Raw genomic sequence first — 24168 nt, forward strand, 5'->3', positions numbered from 1 at the left:
TAAAAATAAAGAGGTTTTGTGTTATGAAATATTACTTGTTTGTAGGAGATAACATGTTATGAATTTGTAAACACGCTTGTAATTGTGGTGCTTCAAAATATAACTTAACGTGCATTTTGCACCGAGATAAAATACGTTTATTCCTTCTCTCCTCCAAAACATTCCTCAAATAGTCAGGGTTACCATGTTGATTTTCGGTTTCTTTTTTTAAAATGGCCATTCTACAGTGGAATTCATTACCAGTGATGATACTATACTGACCAATAGCAAAGGAAATTCTTTGACGCTGCAACAGCAAACGAGAGAAAAAAGGTAGTTGACCTAAATAATCGAAAACATAGTATTTCCTGCTATAAGCTCCAATTAAAAAAAAAAAAGAAGCATTATTTACATATCATTAGTCATTATATCACATCATTACTACAGGCACATAATATTCAAAATATAGCATACGTTGGCGATAAAAAAGCTTGTCAAGTCCAATTCATTGTGGAGCGGGGTGGAATTAATTATTTAGATGTTCAACTTTCATTTCTCAGAATGTCCACCTTCTGCCTCAACCATGATCTCAGTTCGAGCCCTGATGGCACTGCAGACTATCACAATATAGTTGTCCGCATGGCAGCGCATTGTTTCTCAACAGCAACGTTAAGGGAGTTGACAGACGAGGGGGAGGGGGCAAAGGATCTAATTTCCACAAAGCCCCAGATTCCTTAATCTAGGGAAGCATAGACAAGGGATGAGGGGGCCAAAAGTTGGATGGCCAATTAATGGCCCGTTTTTCATTATCCAGTCTGCCGATTTTGGTCGACTTAGTAAGTAGCTGAAGTTTTCTTCTGACATATGAGGTCATACCAAGGTCCTAAATTGCTCTGCGCACTTAGGTTCCGAGACTCAACTCGCTTGATTTTTTTTCGGCATTGTCCTTGTTGGATTATCCTCGACGGTGTCATCCGATTGCTCAAAAAGAATTCTTGTTCTTACTTTGTTCTACCCTCTACTTCTTGGCTTCCTCTTTGGACTTTCCCCATCCTTGATCTTCTTCTCAACTTCATAAAAAAGTGTCTTTCCGCAAAGGACAATCTCACAAACGTAGAGCAATTTCATTCCGACGCGGGGCAAGTCAGCAAATCGTTGTCTTTTTGTTTCCATTTTAAACCCTTGTTGTTTTCTGAATTGATCAGAACAAATATCATTTAAAAGCTGAAATTCAGATCTTTAAAACATCTATGAAAATTTACTTATTTTTTTTAATAATGGAAAGTTGGCTTGAATGATCATTCCGAAATTTGCTTACGCATAGTTTATATATAATCTCAAGTGGAACATGACACCTTTTTTACCCTATAATTGTACCTCCAAATCGGCAAAACTTCATAAAATCCTCCAAATATGAGGACAATTTTCAGATCAATCATGAAGATTATGATCTCGAGCAAGAAACTATTCAAGAAGCTGGCAATGAAATTAGGAAGAAGAGTTAGTTATGTCTATAGTTGATAATATTGTAGAGAAAAACGCGTGCGAGTAGACAGGGGGAGAAAGACACATGGTATCATTGATTAAATTCTGATGTGATTATCAAGTATTTATTAGCAAAATGTTTAATAAAGATATAACATATAATTGACTTAGACGATTTTTATCCGTTACAGTAGATTTGGAAACGTCACACTCCATGAAATAGTAATTTATTGTGAACCATATTCTCAGAAAAATAGCTAATGAAACGACAAAGTAGAGTATTTCGAAATATATTTGAAGTTCCAGGTTTAAAAAGGAAGGCTTTAATTAAATATAATCTACATACTAAAAAATAAACCCATCATACATTGAAGTTAAATATACAAAATTAAACAATTAGAATCATATAACTAATAATAACAATAAATTATAAATACAGAATATTGAAATAATAGATTGATCCAAATAATATCTTCTTGTTCTAACATCGGAATTCAGTTCAATATGTCATAACTTGAGGTTGCAAAATACAAGCCAGACGTGGAGTTTAATCAAAAAGATCATCACCTTTTTTCCTTATGTGCAAGTTGCATATACAATTGTGCACAGGATAGATATATTTCTACCGATGATATTTTAATAATTATTAATAATAAAGTAAATCATAAAATAATGTTAGATTTCAATCCATATCTTCTTCCAATCTTAGTAAGAACAGTTTTTAGAATCCCACTTTCATTTATTTCATATTTATCTAAAAAAAGAAAAGTTAATCCATGTAGTCAAATTTAACTGATAAGACAATTCAGGCAACCATTCTTGACTTATTGTAGTTTTCTAGCATGAAAACATGACATAAAGATTTAGAGCAAAAGCTAATTATGTAATAATGTCCGGCGATATTACTCCTTATTAAGAGCATCAAAAAGATGCTTTTTTTTTCTCCGCTATTTATGCTTATATAACAACATATATACACAATTGGTAATTATAATGCTACACCCAATGCAACTACCCCCGTTGTTGTGACCATTTAAGCAGTTGTTTTTGCCTTTTATGAGTTTTCTGAACACCATTTCTTGGAGCCTATCAACCATAGCTAAGCCTTAAGTGATAAAGAAGTAATATTTATTGACTATGTAATATTGGAAAACCTAATGATCATACCCAAGTCTTTAGTGAAGAAACTAGTCTCAGACAAACTAGTTGCGAACCATCCAAAGCTACTACCCCGTTGTTGTGACCATTTAAGCAGTTGTTTTTACTATTTAATGAGTTGTGTATCATAATTCTTGATATGTTTAGCTAAAATAGAATCATATTTTAGGGTTAGATTTAAAAAAGATTGACTTACTGATAGTACAAAACTTAGAGTTTCATTTGAAATTAGTAAATATTTTATACTTTTTACTGATAACTTGATCGTCATTTGGTGTAGACGACTCAAAACATTTTTATATGTATTTCTATAAATGACATCAGTACCAACAGCCTCCATTAATTTAATGATGGCTCCTCGGGAAGGGATAGGTTTACTCGTGTATTTCTCCATAAATTTTTTGAACATAGATGATTAGCAATTGATAAGGTTATATTACATGCAATAAGCATCTTTGTGAGATCAAAGTTAAAGTCTGACTTGATGTATTCATCATTAACTTGATTTTTTAGATGAATATCCATTCTCTTGATATGAGATGAGAATAATGAGTGGCGTGTAATTCTAGATAGGAGACCAAAGGCACATTTATTTCGACAAATCCGACAAACCATCTGTTTCTCATCTGGTAAGTAATTCCCAAATTCCTGGGCCTCCATTTTCAGAAATCCAGACAGAAGGCGACGTTATTTTAGGCATTTTATTCAGTTCTCTATCGACTATCACCATCTAATATTATATTAATATTGAATAATAAAGGCGGGAATGATGACGTTCTTGATTGATAGAAGAAGATGTATATTATTTAATCAATGATGCCATAAGTATTTCTTCTCTTCTGCTCGCACGCTTTTCTATTCTTACCAAAATTATCACCCTTAGTTATGTCCCACCAAGGAAATATATATGAATATTTGTATAACAGATCTGAAGGATCTTTAATATTGTTTTTAATGATCCTTATTAAGAATAATTCAATTTGAGATTATTTACAGCATGCAAAGTCACTAACTGATATGAATAGTAGACATTAACTAATTAAATATTTTATTAAAAGCATAGCTATACATTTGTCATAGTTAATGTTTTCTTTCATTATTTAATGTGTTAAACTATGTTTTTTTGCAAAACTTATGCATTTATTGACTCAATTTAATTATTGTTAAATGATAATGGTAATAAGTTATTATTATTTTAATAAACATTTGAAAAAATAAAATAATTTAGAAAATGATATTTAATTTAAATAATTATTTCAATCTTGAGATGTATACAAAACAATTCCCTCCTTCATCCATAACAAAAAATTATTTGAAACCCCTTCTACAATTTGAGTGTTTTGGTCAACGATTTATTTTTTTACGGCGTCAACTACTACTTCACATCATCACTCTATGGCACTTTTATTCCGGGAAAACAAGAAACATTTAACATAATAGAAATTCTTTATTTTGAAAATGAGAATTTTGAAATTTTAATATTATTTTGTGCATTAGGGCATGAGCAAACTAAATATATATTTTTTACCTGCAAGGCGATATTACAGTCTGTAGCTAGTTGTTTAAAAAATGGAGCATGCTGAGAAGAATTTTCACTTGCGCCCTCTATGTGAATATACCTATTCTTTATATTAAATATAATTATCATTTAGGGAGTTGTATAGGGCTGGGACTGTTGGGTACGAACCGCTGTACACCCTTCACGGTACGCAGGTCGGTACGGTATAATAGTACTATGTTGTGGCTTTTTATTGAATTAATGTAGTTTTTTGATATTTTATTCCTTATCATTTTCTTTTCTTTTATCAAAATTATCCTTCCACCATGCCACTGGGATTTCGTCAACTGGGATTCATTTAATTATTTTTAAAAGTCATTATCTCTTTTTCTATTTCTTTCGCATAATGTTTTATTTCTTTTGAATAAGATTTGTAGGTATCATATCAAAATTTAAGGCGCAATATATATTTATGACACAAAATATATGTTCAATTTTGCAAAAAAAACAAACTCAACCAACACAAATACTCCAGTTTATTTTTATATGTACTAACCTATGTTATGTATAACATATAAACCAAATATATATTGATAAAAAAAAAAAAATTTTAATATATCAAAGTATTTCATGTGATTATATGTACATACCGCAACGAGGGTAAAAATGTTCCAAACCGTACGAGTAGTACCGAACCGAACTACGGTACAACCCTATAACGTACCATCCCTAGAGTTGTATTATTTTACCGCAAGATGGCGCAACGATATAAGGGTGTTCTGAAAAGTATTCAAAATCAACGTAAAGATTGCAACAAGCGTAAATAAAAGCTAATCACATCCATGCAACATCTTTTGACACTTACTCATCAAAGTTTCAGCTAATTTAGACGCACGGTTTTATTGTAACAGTCGTTTGAGTGAGTTGATGTTAGTGTTTTTGAGATTTTTTTTTCCAATTTTTTTACTCAATTTTTCATCATAGTCTCCATGTACATAACTCTTCACAATTCTCCCGGCGAAGTTACAGACGGCACGGATTACAGAGAGGGGAGCATCTGTAGACTAGAGTTACAAGTGGACTATTTTGAAAAATACAAAAATACGAGTTCTTCCATCTTCACGTTGAGGTCGGAAACTTTTGGGAACACCCTCGTATATGTAAACAACGTTCATGCCTCGTTGTTTATAAATTATACACTGATCTGTTCCATAAATTATACATGGCTTAAAATCATAAATGTGGTAACTCATTTTAAAATTGGACATGGCTGACCTTTAAATTTGCCGCCCTTTTTCATCATAACAATAAATATTGGTTAATGACGTTTCATTAGATTATCTGTATTTGACAAGGATATAGTCTAGTATGGCCCCGATATCGATCTTCAATTTTACTCTAAATACAACACTTATAGCCCCCCAACAAATCCTCAGTGTTACTCTTAAATAGGATAAACCAAAAAAATTACATGGTAAACCTGACTAAATTGTAGTGAGCGTAAAAACCCTCCCTGAGAGAATTTGATAAGAAATATTCTCAACTTCATAGACGACATATCTACTAGGGCTGTAACAATACGTGTATGATATTTAGGTATGGAATATGTAATGTATTCAGAATGATATGATTATAAGTCTTTCTTTTTGGATCTTTAATGCCAGTCAATGGAGGAGCGTCTATAGGATTTCCATCAAGGGGATGACATCACGAATATAAAAAATAAAGAGTAGATCATAAGACCCACGATTTGTGAACACAAAACTCATTTACGTACAAAATTAGGATTTATATTTTCCATGATAAAAACAATAGGAGTCTATTTTCGTTTATTGTTGATATTATTAATTAGTAATTAACGTCATCAGAGTTAGCCGGCTCATAAATAATGACGTCACATCAAAATATCTATGTCGTCACTTACATATTTTCAATAATTCCTTGTAATAACCGATTTTAATCTGTATCAACATTCTCAATTAATATCTATAACTACATATGTATTGATATATATTGCAATATCTTGTGATATCAATACTTTTTGACAGCAGAGATAATTATAAACTATAGTGTTCTTTGCTCTCTGATAATATGTTAATCATCAATTAATAAGAACGATGTTATCTCAATAATTTAAACATTTAACTAGTATTTTGTTGTCTGCTCCCGATTTTTCTACTTCTCTTCCCCTTATAAATATTCTGAACGTTGATTAGTTGAATTATAACAAGGTCTTGTAAAGTGGCGATCAAATAAGTATAATTTTAAGTAATAATTTCCTAGTTGGGAAAAGGAATTGGCTAATTATGAACTGATGATGGGCCTTTCCTCCCTGTCTCTTTTTGAATGAAAGGTTGCAAGATACAATGAAGGTAACGGCGTATAAGGTAACTAGGATTGCGAAAAATGTTAGTATAAAGTTTAGTTTAAGGAAAGAAAGAAAAAAAAACTGTTAGTAGTACAACTTTGATACGTTTTATAAGCTTTGTTTATTATTTATTATCAATTACTAGGAGGTGATTGTATAAAACAGAAGAACCAGATAGCTAAATCTACTCAGCAAAACTCGTAACCTTTAAGATGTTAAATGGGCATATAGTCCCCTTTTCTCAGAAAATGTCTTATTTTGATTTCTTATTCTCGGCGTCTGGGAACTTTATAAAAGACAGAAATAGAAATATTATATATAAAAAAAAAAAAAGAGTGAGATCCGATTGTTTATTTACATTTTTAAAATTCATTATAAGTATAAGTTATACTTTTATCTAACGCGTCATTACCTTTACTGTATCTCGCAACCTTTGTTCATTAAAAAGGAAACAGATAAATCCCTTGGTAGTTAGCTATTGATTTATCATTCAATCCTTGTAGATAAATGTTGTCAGCAACTTAAGAAACAAAAATTCAAATGCAACATTCAAATCACTGATTAGGCAAAAAGAAGCAGAAACATCGACAGCTTACAACAAAACACAGCGCACATTTTTGTGTTGACGAGGTAAATCCGTGCTAATAAACCAAATTCTTATAATATAAATTCTTTTAAATGTATTAATATGTATTTATTTTAACTCCGAATTTTTTCTTTTAATATCCCCATTAAGACATCTTATATATATATTTGCAAATGAGGTATAAACAAGGCTAATATTTGTAAATATGTAACAGTTCCCAACAAACTATTATATTATAGTTGGGCAAATATACATATAATAATCATTTATGAAATATTTAGATGCTAATGATTAATAAGACTTTTCCCCATTGTTTTTCGTCCACAAATTATTTACTTATTCGTGGGAACAGGGTTCATGGTTCAATTAACTTCCAAAATAAATAAAGCAGTTGTTTCGTTTTATAAATATATATATATAATTATGTATTTTTATACTCAGAATTGTACAAAATAATTTAATATAAATTATTATTAAAATAGAAAATCATAAATATATTCCTGGAAAAAAATGAATGAAATATATAGGTACATGATATTATTGAAACAACTTTTTCCGTAACGAAACAATCTTACTCACAACATGGAAACTTTTTTAGGTGATTGGTTATACCCATTAAATGTACTGAGATCCTCTGTTGATTGACCCTGAACGAATTCCGAATCCCGATCCATTGCAGGATTGGATATACCCCCTGTTTCAACAACATAGCCTAGATCCGTATTTGGTTTCTTCATTTTTCGTGTTGAAGTTCGAACCAGGGAGACAGAGGCTCGACGAACTTTGCTGGCGAGTCGACGAACTGGAGTAGGGGTCTCACCCCCTGTTTCTATTATTTTAGATGTGATATCCTTTGAATCTGGATCTGTATAAGGTAGCTCACCAGATGGGATTTCATAGCCGAATGGGTCATCCTCGAGCTCTACTGTGATATCATCGTCATCGACGATCATGTAAGACACTTGAAGATTTCTGTCGATGATGTAATTAATTTGGAAATCATCATCGTCGTCCCCAAAGGGATTCAAAAGGGTTTCTGCTACTTTGAGCCAACCCATGTATGAAATGAATTCAATGATGGTGAACACGGGTAGGTAGAAGTCCGGAGTGTGTTTGATAAAAGGCTCAGTTCGTGAAAAGCTTATATTTTTTAGATGTGGAAAAATGGAGGAGTCGTCCTCATTTTCTCGGGGAATCAAATATTGTCGTCCAAACAGGGATACAAAGAAATAAAAGAAAACGCTCACATTAGCCACTTGTGTATAAGCTAATGGAAAATGGACCCATCCATAGTTTAGAATTTTTCTATTTTTCTGCTCTACTCCATTGAAGGAAGCTACTAAATTCGCGTAGACAGGAGGCTCCAAATCGATTTTCTTCTCATGTCTGTATCGTTGAATGAGTCTTAAAGCCCATAAGAGAGGAACCCATGTAGTTTCATGAGGTGTCTTGGCATCTATTCTTTCCAATTGCTCCGTTTCTCTTTTAAGGAGAAGATCTGCAGCGGCCATGGATTCAAAAGTTGGAAACCGATTCATGGCTTTTTTAGATACAAGGCGGAAGACGAGGATAGTGGACACATTGACATAGCGCATTATAGTTCGACGAAGATTACGAGTGAATTTATCCTGAAAATGAAGAAAATATATATTTATTCTATTGACACTCAGATTGGAATAATAAGTCAAGGATTCTCTTCCGTGTATGCAAGTTACCTCTAAATACATATATCGGCTCCTTTGAACATATGTTAAGAATTCAAGGAAATACACATATTTCCTTGTTTAATTGTGAATAATATCGTCCGGAAATAGTTCATCAAATAACTTAGAGATTAAGTTTTTTGGAGCTAAGTATTTTAATAATAGTTTTTGAAATCGTTTTTTGGTGAGTTAAAAACTCCCTAGACTTTGTGAAGTGTAATTTTCTGCCAATAGATATTTTTTCCAAGACTTCTTCTCCCTAATTGATTTATTTGCAAATAGGATATTTTTTGTTTATGTCGTAAATCATAGGACATGAGCGTTGTTATATATAGTAGTTTGTACAACATAACTCAGAATATCTGTGCCATTTTATGGTTATAAAATTTATACCTAAATAAAAAGCACCGTTTGGACGATGTGAATGGAAAGTTGGTCAAATATTCGATGTAATACGATCAAAATTTGTAATGTTTTGTGCAAAAGATTCTGATCATTCTTAAAATTTGAGAATATTTAGTAACAAAAAAATGTAGGACTTTTATAACAAAATGTCATAAAAATTTAGCACAACATAAAATTTAAAAGCTTTGTTCAAAGGTACCGCCTGGGGAACCAGAGACACCACAATTTATCAAGACGACACTCAGCAGCGTCCGCAGGACTATATATATATATATTTGATGACTATTTTAAATGGAATATATGATGTACATATGTGATGAGTTAACACAAAAACAATCTTGAACAAAACATTTAGAAAAGGAGAAATGTTCAATTTATTTCATAGCATCCTATAAAATAAAAGTACAGTCAGCCAAATATTTCATAGATATATTTCGATCAATTATAGGGTTTGAATTCAAATTTGTGGGATGAGTTAAGATACCCAAAAATGTCAATCATAGTTGAGAGCCTTCATTTGATTTTTGAGACTTATTTTGGGTCAATATTAGATTTCAAATAAAATCTTATTAATTCATAACTCTTACATTGTGACATTGCATTTTTGCTATCTATACTGCAATTTACGACGCACCCAACGGTTTAATCATAATAATTTACTGATAGAAATGGAAGATAATTCATTCATGAATACAAATGTTTTTGTATTGTACCTATATGTCTCTATACAAGTTTCAATTTAGATGCCCGATGACATCTTATGACATATTTATGTCACTGTTCATTTTAACTAGCAACTATTATTTAATTCATATCATTTTATTTTGAGTTATTGAAATGAGATGTTTATTGTTTAATTACAAGTAATGGAACAGTCAACATTTAGTTTATCGTTACTTTTACTGTATCCCCACAACCTTTCCTCCAAGAAACAGATACAAAAAAGTCTCAAGATCATCTGGTACTTATTTAAATAAGTTAATAATACCAACTCCTATTCATCTCTCAAGTCCTGGTGTAGACAATCATTATCATATTATTTATTCCCAATTTTTAAAATGAATTACATATGTATATTTTATAATATTAAAATCATACATAGTATTGTATTCGATACTGTTATATAATATTGCTAAGTGGAATTTTGTTCAAAGTGTAGCTATAGATATGATAGCCTAAATTTATTAATAAAAATAATAAGATGGCCATTATATATATCAACAAGAAATTGTATTTCTGTCTTTTTAGAAACGGTGCATAAGTATAGAACAGCTTATGTCTTCATTTACTTTTTAAAATAAAATAAAATTATGAAATGGCTATGACGTATCAAGTGAGATGAGTGAATCAACTACTGACAACAAAATACATAGAGTATTTTTTGTTAATGAGGTAACGCCGTGTTAGTTTTTTCTAAGCCATCTGAATTATGAAATATATGGGAGTATAGTAATTCAGGACGATTATCGTTCAGAAAATATTCCAGGTATATATAATTTAAAAAAAGACATATGTAAAAAATATTCATCTCCAAGGATTTTTCTGCCATTTTGTAATTTTCAGTGATGCCATTTTGAAATATTAAAATTCTCTCCTCATAGTGAATGGACCACTTTATTTTATTCGATCCTGGTACCTCATTCTCGAGGAAAGAGTCCACTCTACTCCCTTATGAGGTCTGGTAGTTTTCCTCGGATGAATTCTCCTCTCGTCATCCCTCGTGGAATTCGGAATCCGAATTCGAACATCTCATGAGATAGGCGATCAAGTTAAAAAGTATCTTTCTTCGATTGCCTAAATCTTTTTTTTTACAAGACATGACGTCATGAAATTAGTATTGAAATCAGAAACAATATGATAATAATGTTGACTATTTGCTAGTACACCACTATAAAAAATGGGATCACTACAAAGTTGAACAAGAATCTTTGGAGATACATATTTTTTAAATAGATCCTTTTTTGAATTATATATTGAATATTTTTCCATAATATAAGCTATGATATTTTTGATCACTGTATAGTATGAATAAGTTATAAGGGTCTCAAGAAAAGTATCGATTTTCATTATTTTTCAGCCGAAAAATGGAAATATATTGAGTTCATAAAAAGATACAGAATCAATAAAAACACTTTTTAATCATAAATAATACTTTTACATTAGTTTTATTAATCTAAATTTTAATTTGGGGATTGTTTTTAGAGTAATAAATGACTCTGAACGATAATAGTCCCGAATTACTATAATCCCAGATATTTCATAATTAAGATAACTGAGAGAAAAACTGAGATCCGATTTGGACTCATTGATAAGTTCGATTATTGTCTTCCATTCATTTGTACAAAATCCCCCCTCCCCTAATTGTTTTTCCTTGTGTTATCAAAATATTTGGCTCACACAACTCTTTTTTACTTTCCTTTTTTGGACCAACTTAAGGCACATTAATTTTTAGAGTAGAGTACTTATCAAACGTAAGAGGGATTTGAATTAAACAATCGAGTAAATGTAGGTATGTTACAAAAGAGGGAGTGCTCTAATTTTTTTTTATCCCCCACAAGTTGCTCGAACAGCTGATCGATAAGAAGTTACGTGACGCATAAAATGCCATAAATATGTACATCTTTTAAATCATAAATTTGATGATTTTTCTTAAAGACATTAAAAAAATTTACCTTGATAAAGTTCTACAGGGTTTCAACTACATATATTGACATTGTATAACTTCAAGGAAAAGTTCCAATATACAGGTTCATTTATTAACTTAAAATGGCCTGCGAATTACCTTCGACGTTTTGGGCCAAAAGGATCCTTCCAATTAATAAAGATTTTTTTTTATTAAACCTAAGGAAGCTTGAACATTTTTCTATTCATTAGTGAAAAAAATATAAAATTGATAGACAGAAACAGTTTTTATGATATGAAGAAATTAGTAGGGGCTATTAAATGAAAGGAGTGTAATTTTTGTGCTTTACTCATTCCTTTTCGGTTACTGAACCTCGTACAATTCACATCTAGGAAAGGGTAGGTCCCGTGTTTGAAACTACGACAGTACTATTAGATACATTTTGAGTGAGATAATAATTAACAAACTCCGTGCGTCATATTTAATACGCCAGTCTTAAGGAATCAGTCCTTAGTGCAAGGAGAAGACGGATTTAATTTTCGACCACGAATCTCCGGATTTCTCATTGAATAGCCAATTTATTTTAATAATAGAGGTCATATGGGAAAAAACACTCCATACACAATGTAAGAGCCCATTTTCAAATTCATAATTGGACTTTTTCAGACTTTGTAACAGTCTAGTAAATGAATGTTTTATTTTTTGGTTATCAGAATTATTATTAATAAAAAAAAAACAATTTCACGATTGTTTTCAATCAATTATATCTTGGATTTAATAATTAATGTAGTTAAAATAAGAATATACTTTAGTTAATCAAAAAAAAAGTAAAAAAAAATATTGCGCGTATTAAGTATTCCTTGGACTATCTCATGTGTCATAGACTACTTGTCAACTAGTAGTTTTTATTAAAATTATCGAAAATTATAGCATTAATATGTCAAACATCGAAGGAATATTCAATTTTTACATTATCCTCATCGCAAACTAAAGAATTATTCATATCCTTTTTGGATTGTAACTTGTACAATTTACTTATACAAGTTGCAACTTGTACTTAATTTATATAAACAGTCAAATCCAAACATAATATAAATACGCAAATGATCAACATTCTCTGAAATATCAAATACTCAAAATTGAACTAAGATCCCTAAAATAATGGTCTAATTTACGACTATTTTAATACAAATTACTAAAATTTAATCAACTCCATGATTGACAAATTAAAGTAACATTAAAAAAAATAATTTTCTTAATATTTTTGATAGTATCAACTTAATAGAATTCATTAGAATGAAGAATGTTTCTTAAGAGATTTTTAGATGATACAACTCGTAAGTTGGCCCCATAATTTTAGTTCTGTATGTACTTTTTTAAATTATCAAAATTATTTTAATCAATAATTGTATATATTATGAGTACCCTACAACATTTTCACTGAAAGATAAGCTAAAAATCCTTGTTGATCTGTCTAAAATGGATCTATTCAAATATTGATTTATTCAAAAAAAGTTTCAAAATTACTTATAAATAGTCTAAAAAAAATGTTCCCAAAAAAATTTTATTTTTTTCTAAAAATGTAATAAAAATTTAATTTTTCAAATTTTTTTACAAAAGTTTACCCCTTTTTTTGTGAATATCAATGGATTTTAAATTTTTCTTGAAAAAAATAAGCTTTTTTCAAATAATTAAATGAATAACTGTGGATTTTTAATTTTTTTGCAAAAGATTCTTCAGGGAGAATAGACTATAATATTTGAAGTTTTTTCCAAAAATCCAAAAACCGGTATAGAAATATATGGGATTTTGTACAAGTTGCGATTTTGTACAAGATAAATAATTTTAAATGAAATACTTATACTACTTGGAATGAATATCATGCAATTATAGAATATTCCATGGATGCTTTAATTTAATGATCTAATTTTTATATTTTAATACAAATTTTTAAAATATTCTTAATAAGTGCCCATTATTAAGATCAAATCCCCAGAGTATATTACTCTTTAATACATAATAATAATGTAATCTTAATATATCAAAATGAAATGATAGTATCAGTTAATAGATGATGCTTAGAATGAACAATGTTGTAATTAAGAGATGAATTTTAAGATGATGAAATTCCCACTTCCTTATGCAAGTGGAATCTTGTACAGACATCGTAACTTGTACACAACTTATCAAAAATATTTTAATAGAATTAAATCAAATATATATATATATATATGTATATAAGTCACAATATGATCAACGTTAATCGTTCACTTAATTCAATGGATTTGTAGTTTTTGATTTATTCACAAAAAAAAAAAATATCTACTAAATATCTAAAAACACCTGTCCAACAAAACTTTTTATCCTGTTTATGCTATTAAATCCACGAAAACACACTTAAGTATATATATAAATTACAAACACTATCTACCCCTTTATGTTTGTAGGGTATCAAGTGTGAGCCATAAATCCTAGTTCTAATGACACTAATTAACACCTTCTTCTCCTCCATGCCTAAGCTATTTTAAATGCACGACTTACTTTTCCTGGAATGAACGTGGCAACTTTTAATGCAGATTCTTCAGGCCATTGAAGACTCATAAATTGATCCCAGTAGCGTGTAACGACTTGGCTCACGTAGAATCCGGTGAGAAAGGTGATTGGGATCATGTCACAAAACCTGTAATAAAAATTATAATAATAATATCAAAACACACGATCATTCTATATATGTACATAAATGCATTATAAGAAAATCAATGAACTTTAATTTAATGATGCACTTCCTTTATATTTCCGAGAACTTTTTAGTAATAGTGGGTTCAAGGAAAGTAACCGTCTCTAAGAAAATTAAAATAGCGGGACGACTTCTTTATGGGCATTAGGGACTTTTGCCTTAAACTATTTTGCCTCAGGACATTTTCCCTTAAAGCAATTTTGCCTCAAGGATATTTCACCTTTAAATATAAACTAATAATGATAGAAGTATCCCCAATAATCCATACATACTATCAAAATATTACTATGGAAGGAGCTCGAACCACAGACAAAATAGTTAATGAAATCAGTATAATACGAAATATAAAAATAAATAGTGGGACAGACAGATTCAAACGGAAAAAGTGTTAATCACTACTCTGTTATTAATTATCATCCCTTAGAAATGGTGGAGTATTCATGTTAGTAACGAGTTTGACAAACAACCGTAATACGATTTTATGAAAACAGATTAATAATGAAAGTTATTAGAACTAATAATTTTTTTCTAAGATAACATCATTTGAAATATTAAAAAACAAAACATAAAAGAGGTTCACATATTTTATTTTCTAAAAAAAACAAAAAACAAATATTCGATACTTATTTGCTAAAAAAAAAATAAAAAAATCGAAATTAAATTCAAATTTCTCATCATAATGTAAATGCATCAGTGTCTATCCAGGAGTTTTATTATTTCGTCTAACATTACCAATGGTCTACGTTCGCCTAATTTTCTATTATTTACAAAAGGCCTGAACTTCTCGCTATCTGAAGGCTTATATATGTCAAGAAGACGAAATTTAAGGCTAGAATATGGCTATTTGGAAAGATTTTCTATAAGAGGTGCACTTGAGAAGCTGTAATATCGTCCAGTGACAAGCAGACGTGGTCATAGTTTATATCCTTCTGGATTATACTTTTGACCCAAAACTGGTGTTCAGCTTGGGGAAACCATAACGAAGGTCGCAAGTCTTTGATTGTGAGATCAAGTCGAGTGGCAAGTCTTCAAAATATGGACTCATGTCTGAGTCAAGTCACAAGTCTATTGTCCCCAACTCTATTCAATAAAAACTCGATGTTACCTCTATTGTAAATATTTTGCAACTTTTCCTCCAAGAAGATTGCAAAGTATAAAATCCGTTCCTCTCAGCCTAACAAGAACTAATTCAAGTTCATGTAGATAATATTCACATACTTATAAGAGGCAGAGAAGCAGGAAAAAAGTTCTATAAAAATGGTTTCTTCACAGCTTTACAATATACAATTTAATAAATCATCAAACTTTGAATAGAAAATATATATTACAAATCGGATTTCATTATTCAAAACTCTTTATTTTATAGTAATCCTTCTATGAATCCTTGCTACAATTTGGAAATAACTATCGATAATCCTCTATGATCAGTCAAAAATATATAAATGTCACCTCTTACTCGAAATTATGAGTTTGCAGCATACTTGTACAAACTATTTGATGCTCTTTATCTATACATACTTATGATAATCTTAACCAATCGCTTCAAATCAATATGTATATGTTGTAAAAGATGTAAGTTGTACAAATAGACTGTACAAGTGGCAATTTATTCCTTTTAGCTAATTATAAAATTATAATTTAAGTACAGCTATAAGTATATTGATGCTATCATTTGATTTTGGTGTGCTTATAGGGATATATCAGTCTTAAATTTTGACGTCTGTATGATCATTCCTAAATTGCCTGGACATGTCCGAGTTGTGCGCAAAAGTTATCCCCATGGATCAATTTTTGTTCAGTGATTTCATCATTGGCGTTCACATCAGTCTAAATCGGCTATCTTGTGGTTAGAAATGGAGATGTGAAAGATGACGAGCAAAAATACAAATATATATTGGTAACTTTGAGAGGCTACATATCACCTGACAAATATGACTATATAAACTATAGTGTCCTTACTTGCTAATACGTTTGTTTGAATTTTCAAAATTGAGAATAATAATTAATAAGGGGATTTATATCTAACAGGTTACCAAAATATTCTTTTTTTCACATAATTAAAAAATTATATGTTTCTATATAAAGATAAAAACTTTGTTTAAGCCTAAATTAAGAATAATTGTAAACTATTTTTGTGAATGAAAGATACTTAATTCATTACGTAACGAATTTTCTTGGTAAAATTAAAGATTTTACTATAATATTAGAGATCATTATGATGCTTTGTAAAGAGTGCCTTAAAATTTGCTATTATTTTTTAAAGATACTTAACAGGGAGGGACAGAACGGGACCAATTTTTAGTCCCTTAATAAGAAAATATACAGCCCTATTTATTTATGATGTATTTTTCATTAATACATGTGCAATTATGTGCTTTTGAATCCTATAATGTATACTTCATAATGAGTAGTTTTCATCAGAAAAGTCAAAAATGATAATTTATGTTTAATTGAATTTTAAGCATTTAAAATATTTCATCTCATTTTTGGCTATAACTAATAAACTATTTGTATTTTGTTGTCAGCAATTGATTTTTTTACTTCTTCCCCCCTCCTTAGTAGTGTTGTGAGTGTTGATTGGTTGAACTCAAATGAGCTCCTGTTATACTGTGAATAGTTCTTCCAACAATTATTAAATATAATCTGCATAGTTAGGAAGAATTGGTGCTAAATAGCAAGTGCTACAGAGTCTTTTTTTTAAAGTATAGGAAGAACTCATTCATGTTCAACCCATTCGAACAAAAGTAGCATATAATTAACAAAAAATAATATTAATTGTATTATCCCTCTTTCGTCCAAAAAGAGAAGGATAAAAGCTAACCAATGACGTCAATATAACCTTCTATTAGAGTATTATCTTCTGTGAATAGTTGGTAGGATATTCTCTGTTTTACAAGAAATAGTTTGATATTATATGTAGTAAATAACTGTACCAGGTATTATGAAAATATTTGAAATAAAAGATATTTAACTAGATGAAATGGATCAAAAGCTTATACCTTTTGATAATACATTCATAGACTTCTGAACATAATTTATGCTCTCGTAACTGAGGAAAAACAATAGAAACAACCTCTCACTCTTTACACTGATGACATTGACTATTCACAAGACTAAGTAATGAGCTAGCATGGCTAGTGGCTATGCTCTATCCAACATAATAATTTAGAATTTAGAGATGTTTGGGAATTTTGATTGTATAGACTATAGAGCATGTTTTAAATTTGTAAAGTAAAGATATAACGATGATTCAACTTTCAAGTTTCATAAATTTGTAGTACTTAATACCTATAATTTATAAGTATTTCGAAAAAAACAACAACAAAAAAACGCTTTACGAACACTAAAGGATTATAAATTAGTTTTATTTTCGTAGATTATAATAATTTTTGGAGTCTGAGTCGCTACACATTTTTCGATTCCTGATTTCAAATCAACCAAAAAAAGGCATTGACTCCGCGACTCCGCAGCCCTGGTTCTGAACGTTAACAGTTTTAAATGATATTTTAGTCTTGTTTAGCAATGCTCAATTTTCGACAAATAAATGCTGAAAAAATCCATAGTTGGGAAGAATTGGCGAACTATATAATGATTTTGGGGCTCAATGACAAACAAATTTGCATTGTATTTCGTTGTCAGTCCATTGATTTTTCTTCTAAACGTTCATTCGTTAAGTAATTCGAATTATTTCTAGTTAAACTTAAAGTAATTCCCAATAATTAATTATTAAAGAAATTATTCCATAGCTCGGAAAAGATACATTAAAGTTTTCGATGTGAAATACATATAATCACTAATGACAGTTTAGGATCTACATTATTGAAATTGAGAGTCTAACAAAAGAAGTAATTAATAGATCATTAACCTGATCAGAATGATTACATCAATTCATTTTTCTATCTGACGATTTCATGATAATTATGTTGTTACAGAGGTGCATAGTTATATCCTTTTTAAATGATAGACACTCTAATCATCATTAAGACCAAAGGATGAAGGATCACCTCAACTTTCATAATCATAATTATTAATCCAGTATGTACACACTTATAAAATGTATTTCACGGTAATATAAATTAATTGACCGACATCGATCTTCCTATATCTAAACGTATGTTTATAAACTTACATAAATTTGTTTTTTCACATCTATAACCACAAAGGTTATAATGATATCCCACACAATGCTGACTTCACTTATTAACACTTTCTAAATAATATATAGATATATATTAAATAATTAAGTATTAGTGTTGTGTAGACACAAACAATTATGGACTCGGTTTGACTCGACTTCTGTCAATGGTTTTTCTAAAATGATGTATGGATTTTCAAATTTGAAAAAAACAACAACAAAAAACCCGAACCGACTTCATATTTTTATGGTGTCGTCTTAATTTCTATCACTATAAAATCAAAGGGGTTATTAGGTGTGTGGGGTTGTTATTCCTATGTGATTTTCCATCATTAATAATTTAACATATTTATAGGGCCAACCAATAAACGTGTCAGCTGTTGTGATATGTCTTTAAGAACTGTCACTCAAAATGGTTCTCTCACTCGTCGTAAAACACAATTCCAAAAATATATTAAAATATTAAGAAAATTCTGTCATTTTCCTTTCAGTCAAAACACTAATTCCATTCCGTTTATGGCCTATTCTCCTCTCTAACTTTTATAGATCCACTCCTGGAAAGAGTAACATCTGTGCCAAATAAATAAAAATATTCGTATTTAATTTGTTTGTAAATATCTAGCCTCAGCCAATTAATGAAGTCATTTTTTATCAACACCTTAGGGGAATAAAACAGTCAATAAATAGTAGAAAATGATAAAAAATTAATATAGTGTCAATGTTCATGCGTGGTGTTGTGTTGGATCTGTATTTAAGACAGAACACTTCAGTAGAGATCAGTTCGATATCGGCCTGGACTAGTACAGTCATGCATATCAGTCCTAAAACTTATAAAGTTCAGTCCTTGATGATGTTACTCAACTTTATTTCTTCTTTTTTCTAGTAATGAAAGTCCAAAGGAACGGTCCCAAGTACTGATAAGATCTGTTCTACGACAGAACTGGACCAAATAAATAAGGACTGACAGAATACTTATCGCACGTAGCCACTTTTCTCTTTCCTTTTTTGATTATTCGATTCGAGTCGACAATTCCCATATTTTTAACGAATGAAAATAAAAGTAAATATAAATTGATAACATTTCGGTTTGACCTCTAAAGCCGAGTAAAATGAGGGACCATTTTTATATATTTAGTATATATATTATTATTTATAAATTAATAAGTTTAGATGTAAGGGAACGGAAAGAAGTTTAAAGATGCTTCATATTCAACGGAAGATTATTTAATAATAAATAAAAATTTGCTTAAATATATTTATTATGTCGCAAGGTATTGACAAATGATGAATTGACCCAAGTGATGAAAAGGTTGGGAATCACTGCTCTACAGTCTACAAAATTATTATTCTCCAGCCTAATATTTTAGATTATGAATTGACAGAGTTAAAATATAATAGTAAACAAGTATTCAATTTGTTTGCAGATGCTTATACTAGCATTAGAGGTGGGAAAATAGTCGAAATCCACGTGAGGATACATTTAAAGAAGTATAGGTTGGTAACCTTCTCTGATTAATAATTATTCCTCCCATTTTTAACGATTCAAAGGTATTAGCAGGAGCTTCTGCAGGGAGGCTGGAGGGGCTGTAGCCCCCAAAATAAAATCCTGCAGGCGCCCCTAATTAGCAAACAGAGATCCCTCTAGCAACCATATTGATATTTGTCAACTGCTATGTTGTCTATCAAAATCACCAAGATATATATTCTTTTTATTTACTCTCAAGAGGATTTCCACAATTTTCACATCTCCAAGTATGTTATGTAACAACTACAAAGGAGATCAAAGTTATATATTGATAAAACATCCATTTGAAAGTTTGGGTTGCTAAATACCCCAGGAAGTTCTCGCATTTGGATTGAAGGGAAGTAAGGAATGATTAAGAGAAGTCAAATGTACATATTTATTTAATGATTTATAGCCATCAAGTTGAAGGATTACTCAAACAAGGAAACATTCATAATTATTATATTGCTATAAGATTTATAATAATTAAATAAAGCTACTTCTTGGCAAAAGTAATAATTTTTACTTTTGAATTTAAAAAAAAAGAAGATCTTCCCTATTATTAAATCCTATGATTCAGAGTAAATAAAACAAAGTAAGGCTGAATTGTCCTTGGAAAAAGTATTTCCAGATGCAAAACAAGTTGTGGACTCGGGGAAACGATAGAAGTAGGCAGATCAAATATAAAGGGGAATATTGTATATGTACGAAAAATAAATGTAAACATAGGATCCAATCAACAGACATACAATGACAACACACACTTGTTGCAAAGGGTTTTTTAAACTAATGGATAACACAGAGTAGTCTAAACGGAATGTATCTCCCAACCTTTCATTCCCATAAGAGATGGAGAGAGAGAGAAGATCGAAGGTCCATAATTATATGTATGGTAGCTAGCCAATTTACGCCACTATTTAAGACTGCTGCTCCAACTAGTGTATATTTAATAGTAGGGTATTATTAGCATATTATCGAGAAATAGTTTGAATTTAATAGATCCACGTTTTGAAGACTAATAAAGGTGGATAATCAGAGTTGATCAACGACAGCTACCAAAAAAAGGTTTAGGAGTTATTAATGTTTTATAAATATCATTGTAATAAAAGTACATATATATATATATATGTCGTTTACAAGTTGTAACTTGTACAAATAGATTGTACAAGTTACAATTTCTACGTGTTCTAACACATAATTTAATTATTTACTACATCCGTCACAATTGATGCCATTATTTGATGTTGATCCACTAAAATTAATTGGTAAATATGTATTTAAGAATAATGCAACAGTGGGGATTTTAACTCTATGATGTGTCACGAATGATCAATTCATAATTTTCAGAGGTGATATAAAGTCATTCTACATTCTAAGACGTTCTCACAAGCCCAAGACACGTCTTTGAATATTTTATTGTGTCTTCAGATTTCTTTTGAGCTCATTTTAAGTTCATAATTATAATATAGGGACCAATGTGCTGAGGTTTTTCTTGAGTTCAGTAAAAATTAATTTTTAGTCTGAGTCGAGTTAAGACTATTTGATTGTGAGATCAAATCGAGTCACAGTCTTCAAAATATAGACTCAAGTCAAGTAGCAAGTCTCGATTCCAAGTCCCTGCCTTTACTAATTTTCACCGAAATAGTCAAAAATTACATTGCCCATTTAAGAAATATTCAATTATCCTCACACAAGTACACTCAATTCTTCGTTTATAAATATCCATCTCTTTTTTGTTGCTGTTGCAACTAGTATAATTTCCCAATAAAAGTATAATAGTTTTCCCACCCAAACAATTAAACTAAATGATCCCTTTAAGTCAAACATAAAATGACTGAATTTTAAAAAGAGATGATAAGCTTACTTCTTCATGCAATAATGCAAATGCAAAATATAATTCCAAAGTAAATAAATACTAATATTAATTACGGAAGTGACAAAAAAAACACACATAAACTGCAAAAAAAAAAAAAAAAAAAAAAAATGATAGAGTTCTTATTGATTACCTTGCGGTGAAGACACAAATGATTTCAAACCATTCTCGCGTGATGTCATTACGAAACAAAACGAATCTATAGATTGCACTAATCACAAAATATAAGAAAATAAAAAGGAGCAAATCGTGCCAAATTAATTTTGTAACACTTCCTCTCCAAACACCGATTAAGTTCCAAAACCCACGGAAGCGTTGACTCGTCTCTTCGTATATATTAGAGTAGATATTAGTTTTCTTTTTCGCAGGATAGAAACGCTCTTCTGGTGCACGGAAACTCATGTCCAATTAATTTTCCTTGAATCTCCCTACTCTTTAAAAACTTTATAAAAATAAGTTTACATGTTTTGGAGTATTAGTTAAGAAGTCATTGCAGCTTATACTTCAATCCAATCTGGTGGTTGCCTCTGTCACGTCTCTCTGTGACAAAAATACAGAACTAACTTCGTAACTAAGCGTAAATAAAATACATTTATAAAAAATAAAAATAAAACGTTTGTAGTAATCCGAAACACCTTGCGTCAATCTTATTATTAAAGAGTGCGATCAAAAGTATACAGAAATATACCTACATATTACTTATATAGGTATACAAACATAAAAAGGACTTGTATCCATTACTGTACCGCGATGATTATAGATGTACGTACTAAAACAATCTTTATTTATAATATTTGATCCCTTTTTTTTTGTCTATAAAGGATGTATAATTTGCAGTTGTTGGACAACAGAGCACAGCTTTTTCTATGCACCTAAGTTAATAATCAGATTTTGAAAGATTTTGAGTTCTCTCATATATTTACCCAGCGCCTACATACATTGTAGATATCTCTCAACCTTTCTTCCTAAAATAAATAAATCAAAAAGCCTCAAATTAACTGCTAGTGAGTAATGGCCACCCGTTTGGAGAAGAGAAAATGAGCGCACTCCTTCTCTTTTGATGACATCAAGAATAATAGTATAGCCATAAAAGTAAGTTTATTTGCTGTCAACGTACTGTTATAACAGTCGTTATCTTTATTGTATCGCACAACCTCTCCTCCGAAATAAACAGAAAAAAGGGCCCAAAATCGGTTGGTAGTTATCCAATTTATTTTTATTTTTTAATTTTCCTTTAATTAGTCAAATAGAGCTGCACTGATTTAGTAATAGTAAACCTTATACTATTACAATTACTCCATCTGAACTAGGAATCTTCTTTGAAGTACATTTACATAATGTTCATTTCCTTCTCTAGGAACGACCGAGACGCAAACCTACGAACATCTAGTTCAAGATAATAATTTCTCCCGAGCGCGTTGTCCGTCAATTCTTCCCAAATATGGAATTATTATTCAATAGTCGCAGAGAAGTGTTTACAGCTTAAAAAGATCTAATTTAAACTCAACCAATCAACGTTCAGAACACTGATTTGGGAAAAAGTAGCAGACACGTCTACAGCTTACGGCAAAATACACTGCATATTATGGTGTTAGTGAGGTAATGTCGTGATAAATCTAAAGGCAGTCATACTCATTTCTAGAGTTGTAAAAAATATGAACTAAACCACTTTTTGTAGTGGGAACCTCAACAGTACTTTTTATTTTACAAATCTGTTATCATTTTTCTTTCATTCTTGAAGAAATAATAAAAATACGTGCACTCATAAAAAACGGAGAGTAAACACTAAGGATTTTTTAGGGAGTTGTAAGTGAAGTCCTTGTTGTACTAAGAGTGGAATTGAGGATCTACATACATTGGAGTAATTCTAATTGCTAAATACGGAGTGGGATATTTTTTTATTTCTTTACTCCTACAGTTGATCACAGCTGATCTAATAAAATGTAATATCCGCTAAGATGCTCTTCTTCGAAAAAGAAACATTCCATGGTTAGAGTTAACCGGTCCATTTCCGGATTCTTTATATATATTATAATAATAATTAGCGATTTGTCGATTACAAACAAATTCCAATGCGATTCTAGTGAAATTTCCTGATGCCGATTCTTTAATAT

The 24168-nt window shown here is 30.4% G+C and overlaps 1 protein-coding gene across 1 annotated transcript; it reads right to left on the reverse strand.

Annotated features, from left to right (window-relative positions):
- Window positions 1-7465: 7465 nt before the first annotated feature.
- On the reverse strand, window positions 7466-22823 carry LOC121113792 (bestrophin-3). The gene is made up of 4 exons (XM_040707654.2): window positions 22690-22823; window positions 22188-22625; window positions 14347-14485; window positions 7466-8702 (listed from the first exon to the last, which is right to left on the reverse strand). The coding sequence occupies exons 2-4, from the start codon at window positions 22454-22456 to the stop codon at window positions 7650-7652; spliced, it is 1461 nt and encodes a 486-aa protein (XP_040563588.1). The 5' UTR covers window positions 22457-22625; window positions 22690-22823; the 3' UTR covers window positions 7466-7649.
- Window positions 22824-24168: the final 1345 nt, after the last annotated feature.

The sequence above is a fragment of the Lepeophtheirus salmonis genome, chromosome 2 (assembly GCF_016086655.4).
Source record: "Lepeophtheirus salmonis chromosome 2, UVic_Lsal_1.4, whole genome shotgun sequence".
NCBI lineage: Eukaryota > Metazoa > Arthropoda > Copepoda > Siphonostomatoida > Caligidae > Lepeophtheirus > Lepeophtheirus salmonis.

Excerpts from the sequence above, each read along its gene's own strand:
- LOC121113792 (XM_040707654.2), bottom strand. The coding sequence starts at position 22,456 with ATGAGTTTCCGTGCACCAGAAGAGCGTTTCTATCCTGCGAAAAAGAAA. Across the intron at positions 14,486-22,187 it reads ATTTGTGTCTTCACCGCAAG|GTTTTGTGACATGATCCCAA; the intron begins GTAATCAATAAG and ends TTTTTATTACAG. Across the intron at positions 8,703-14,346 it reads CCACGTTCATTCCAGGAAAA|GATAAATTCACTCGTAATCT; the intron begins GTAAGTCGTGCA and ends CTTCATTTTCAG.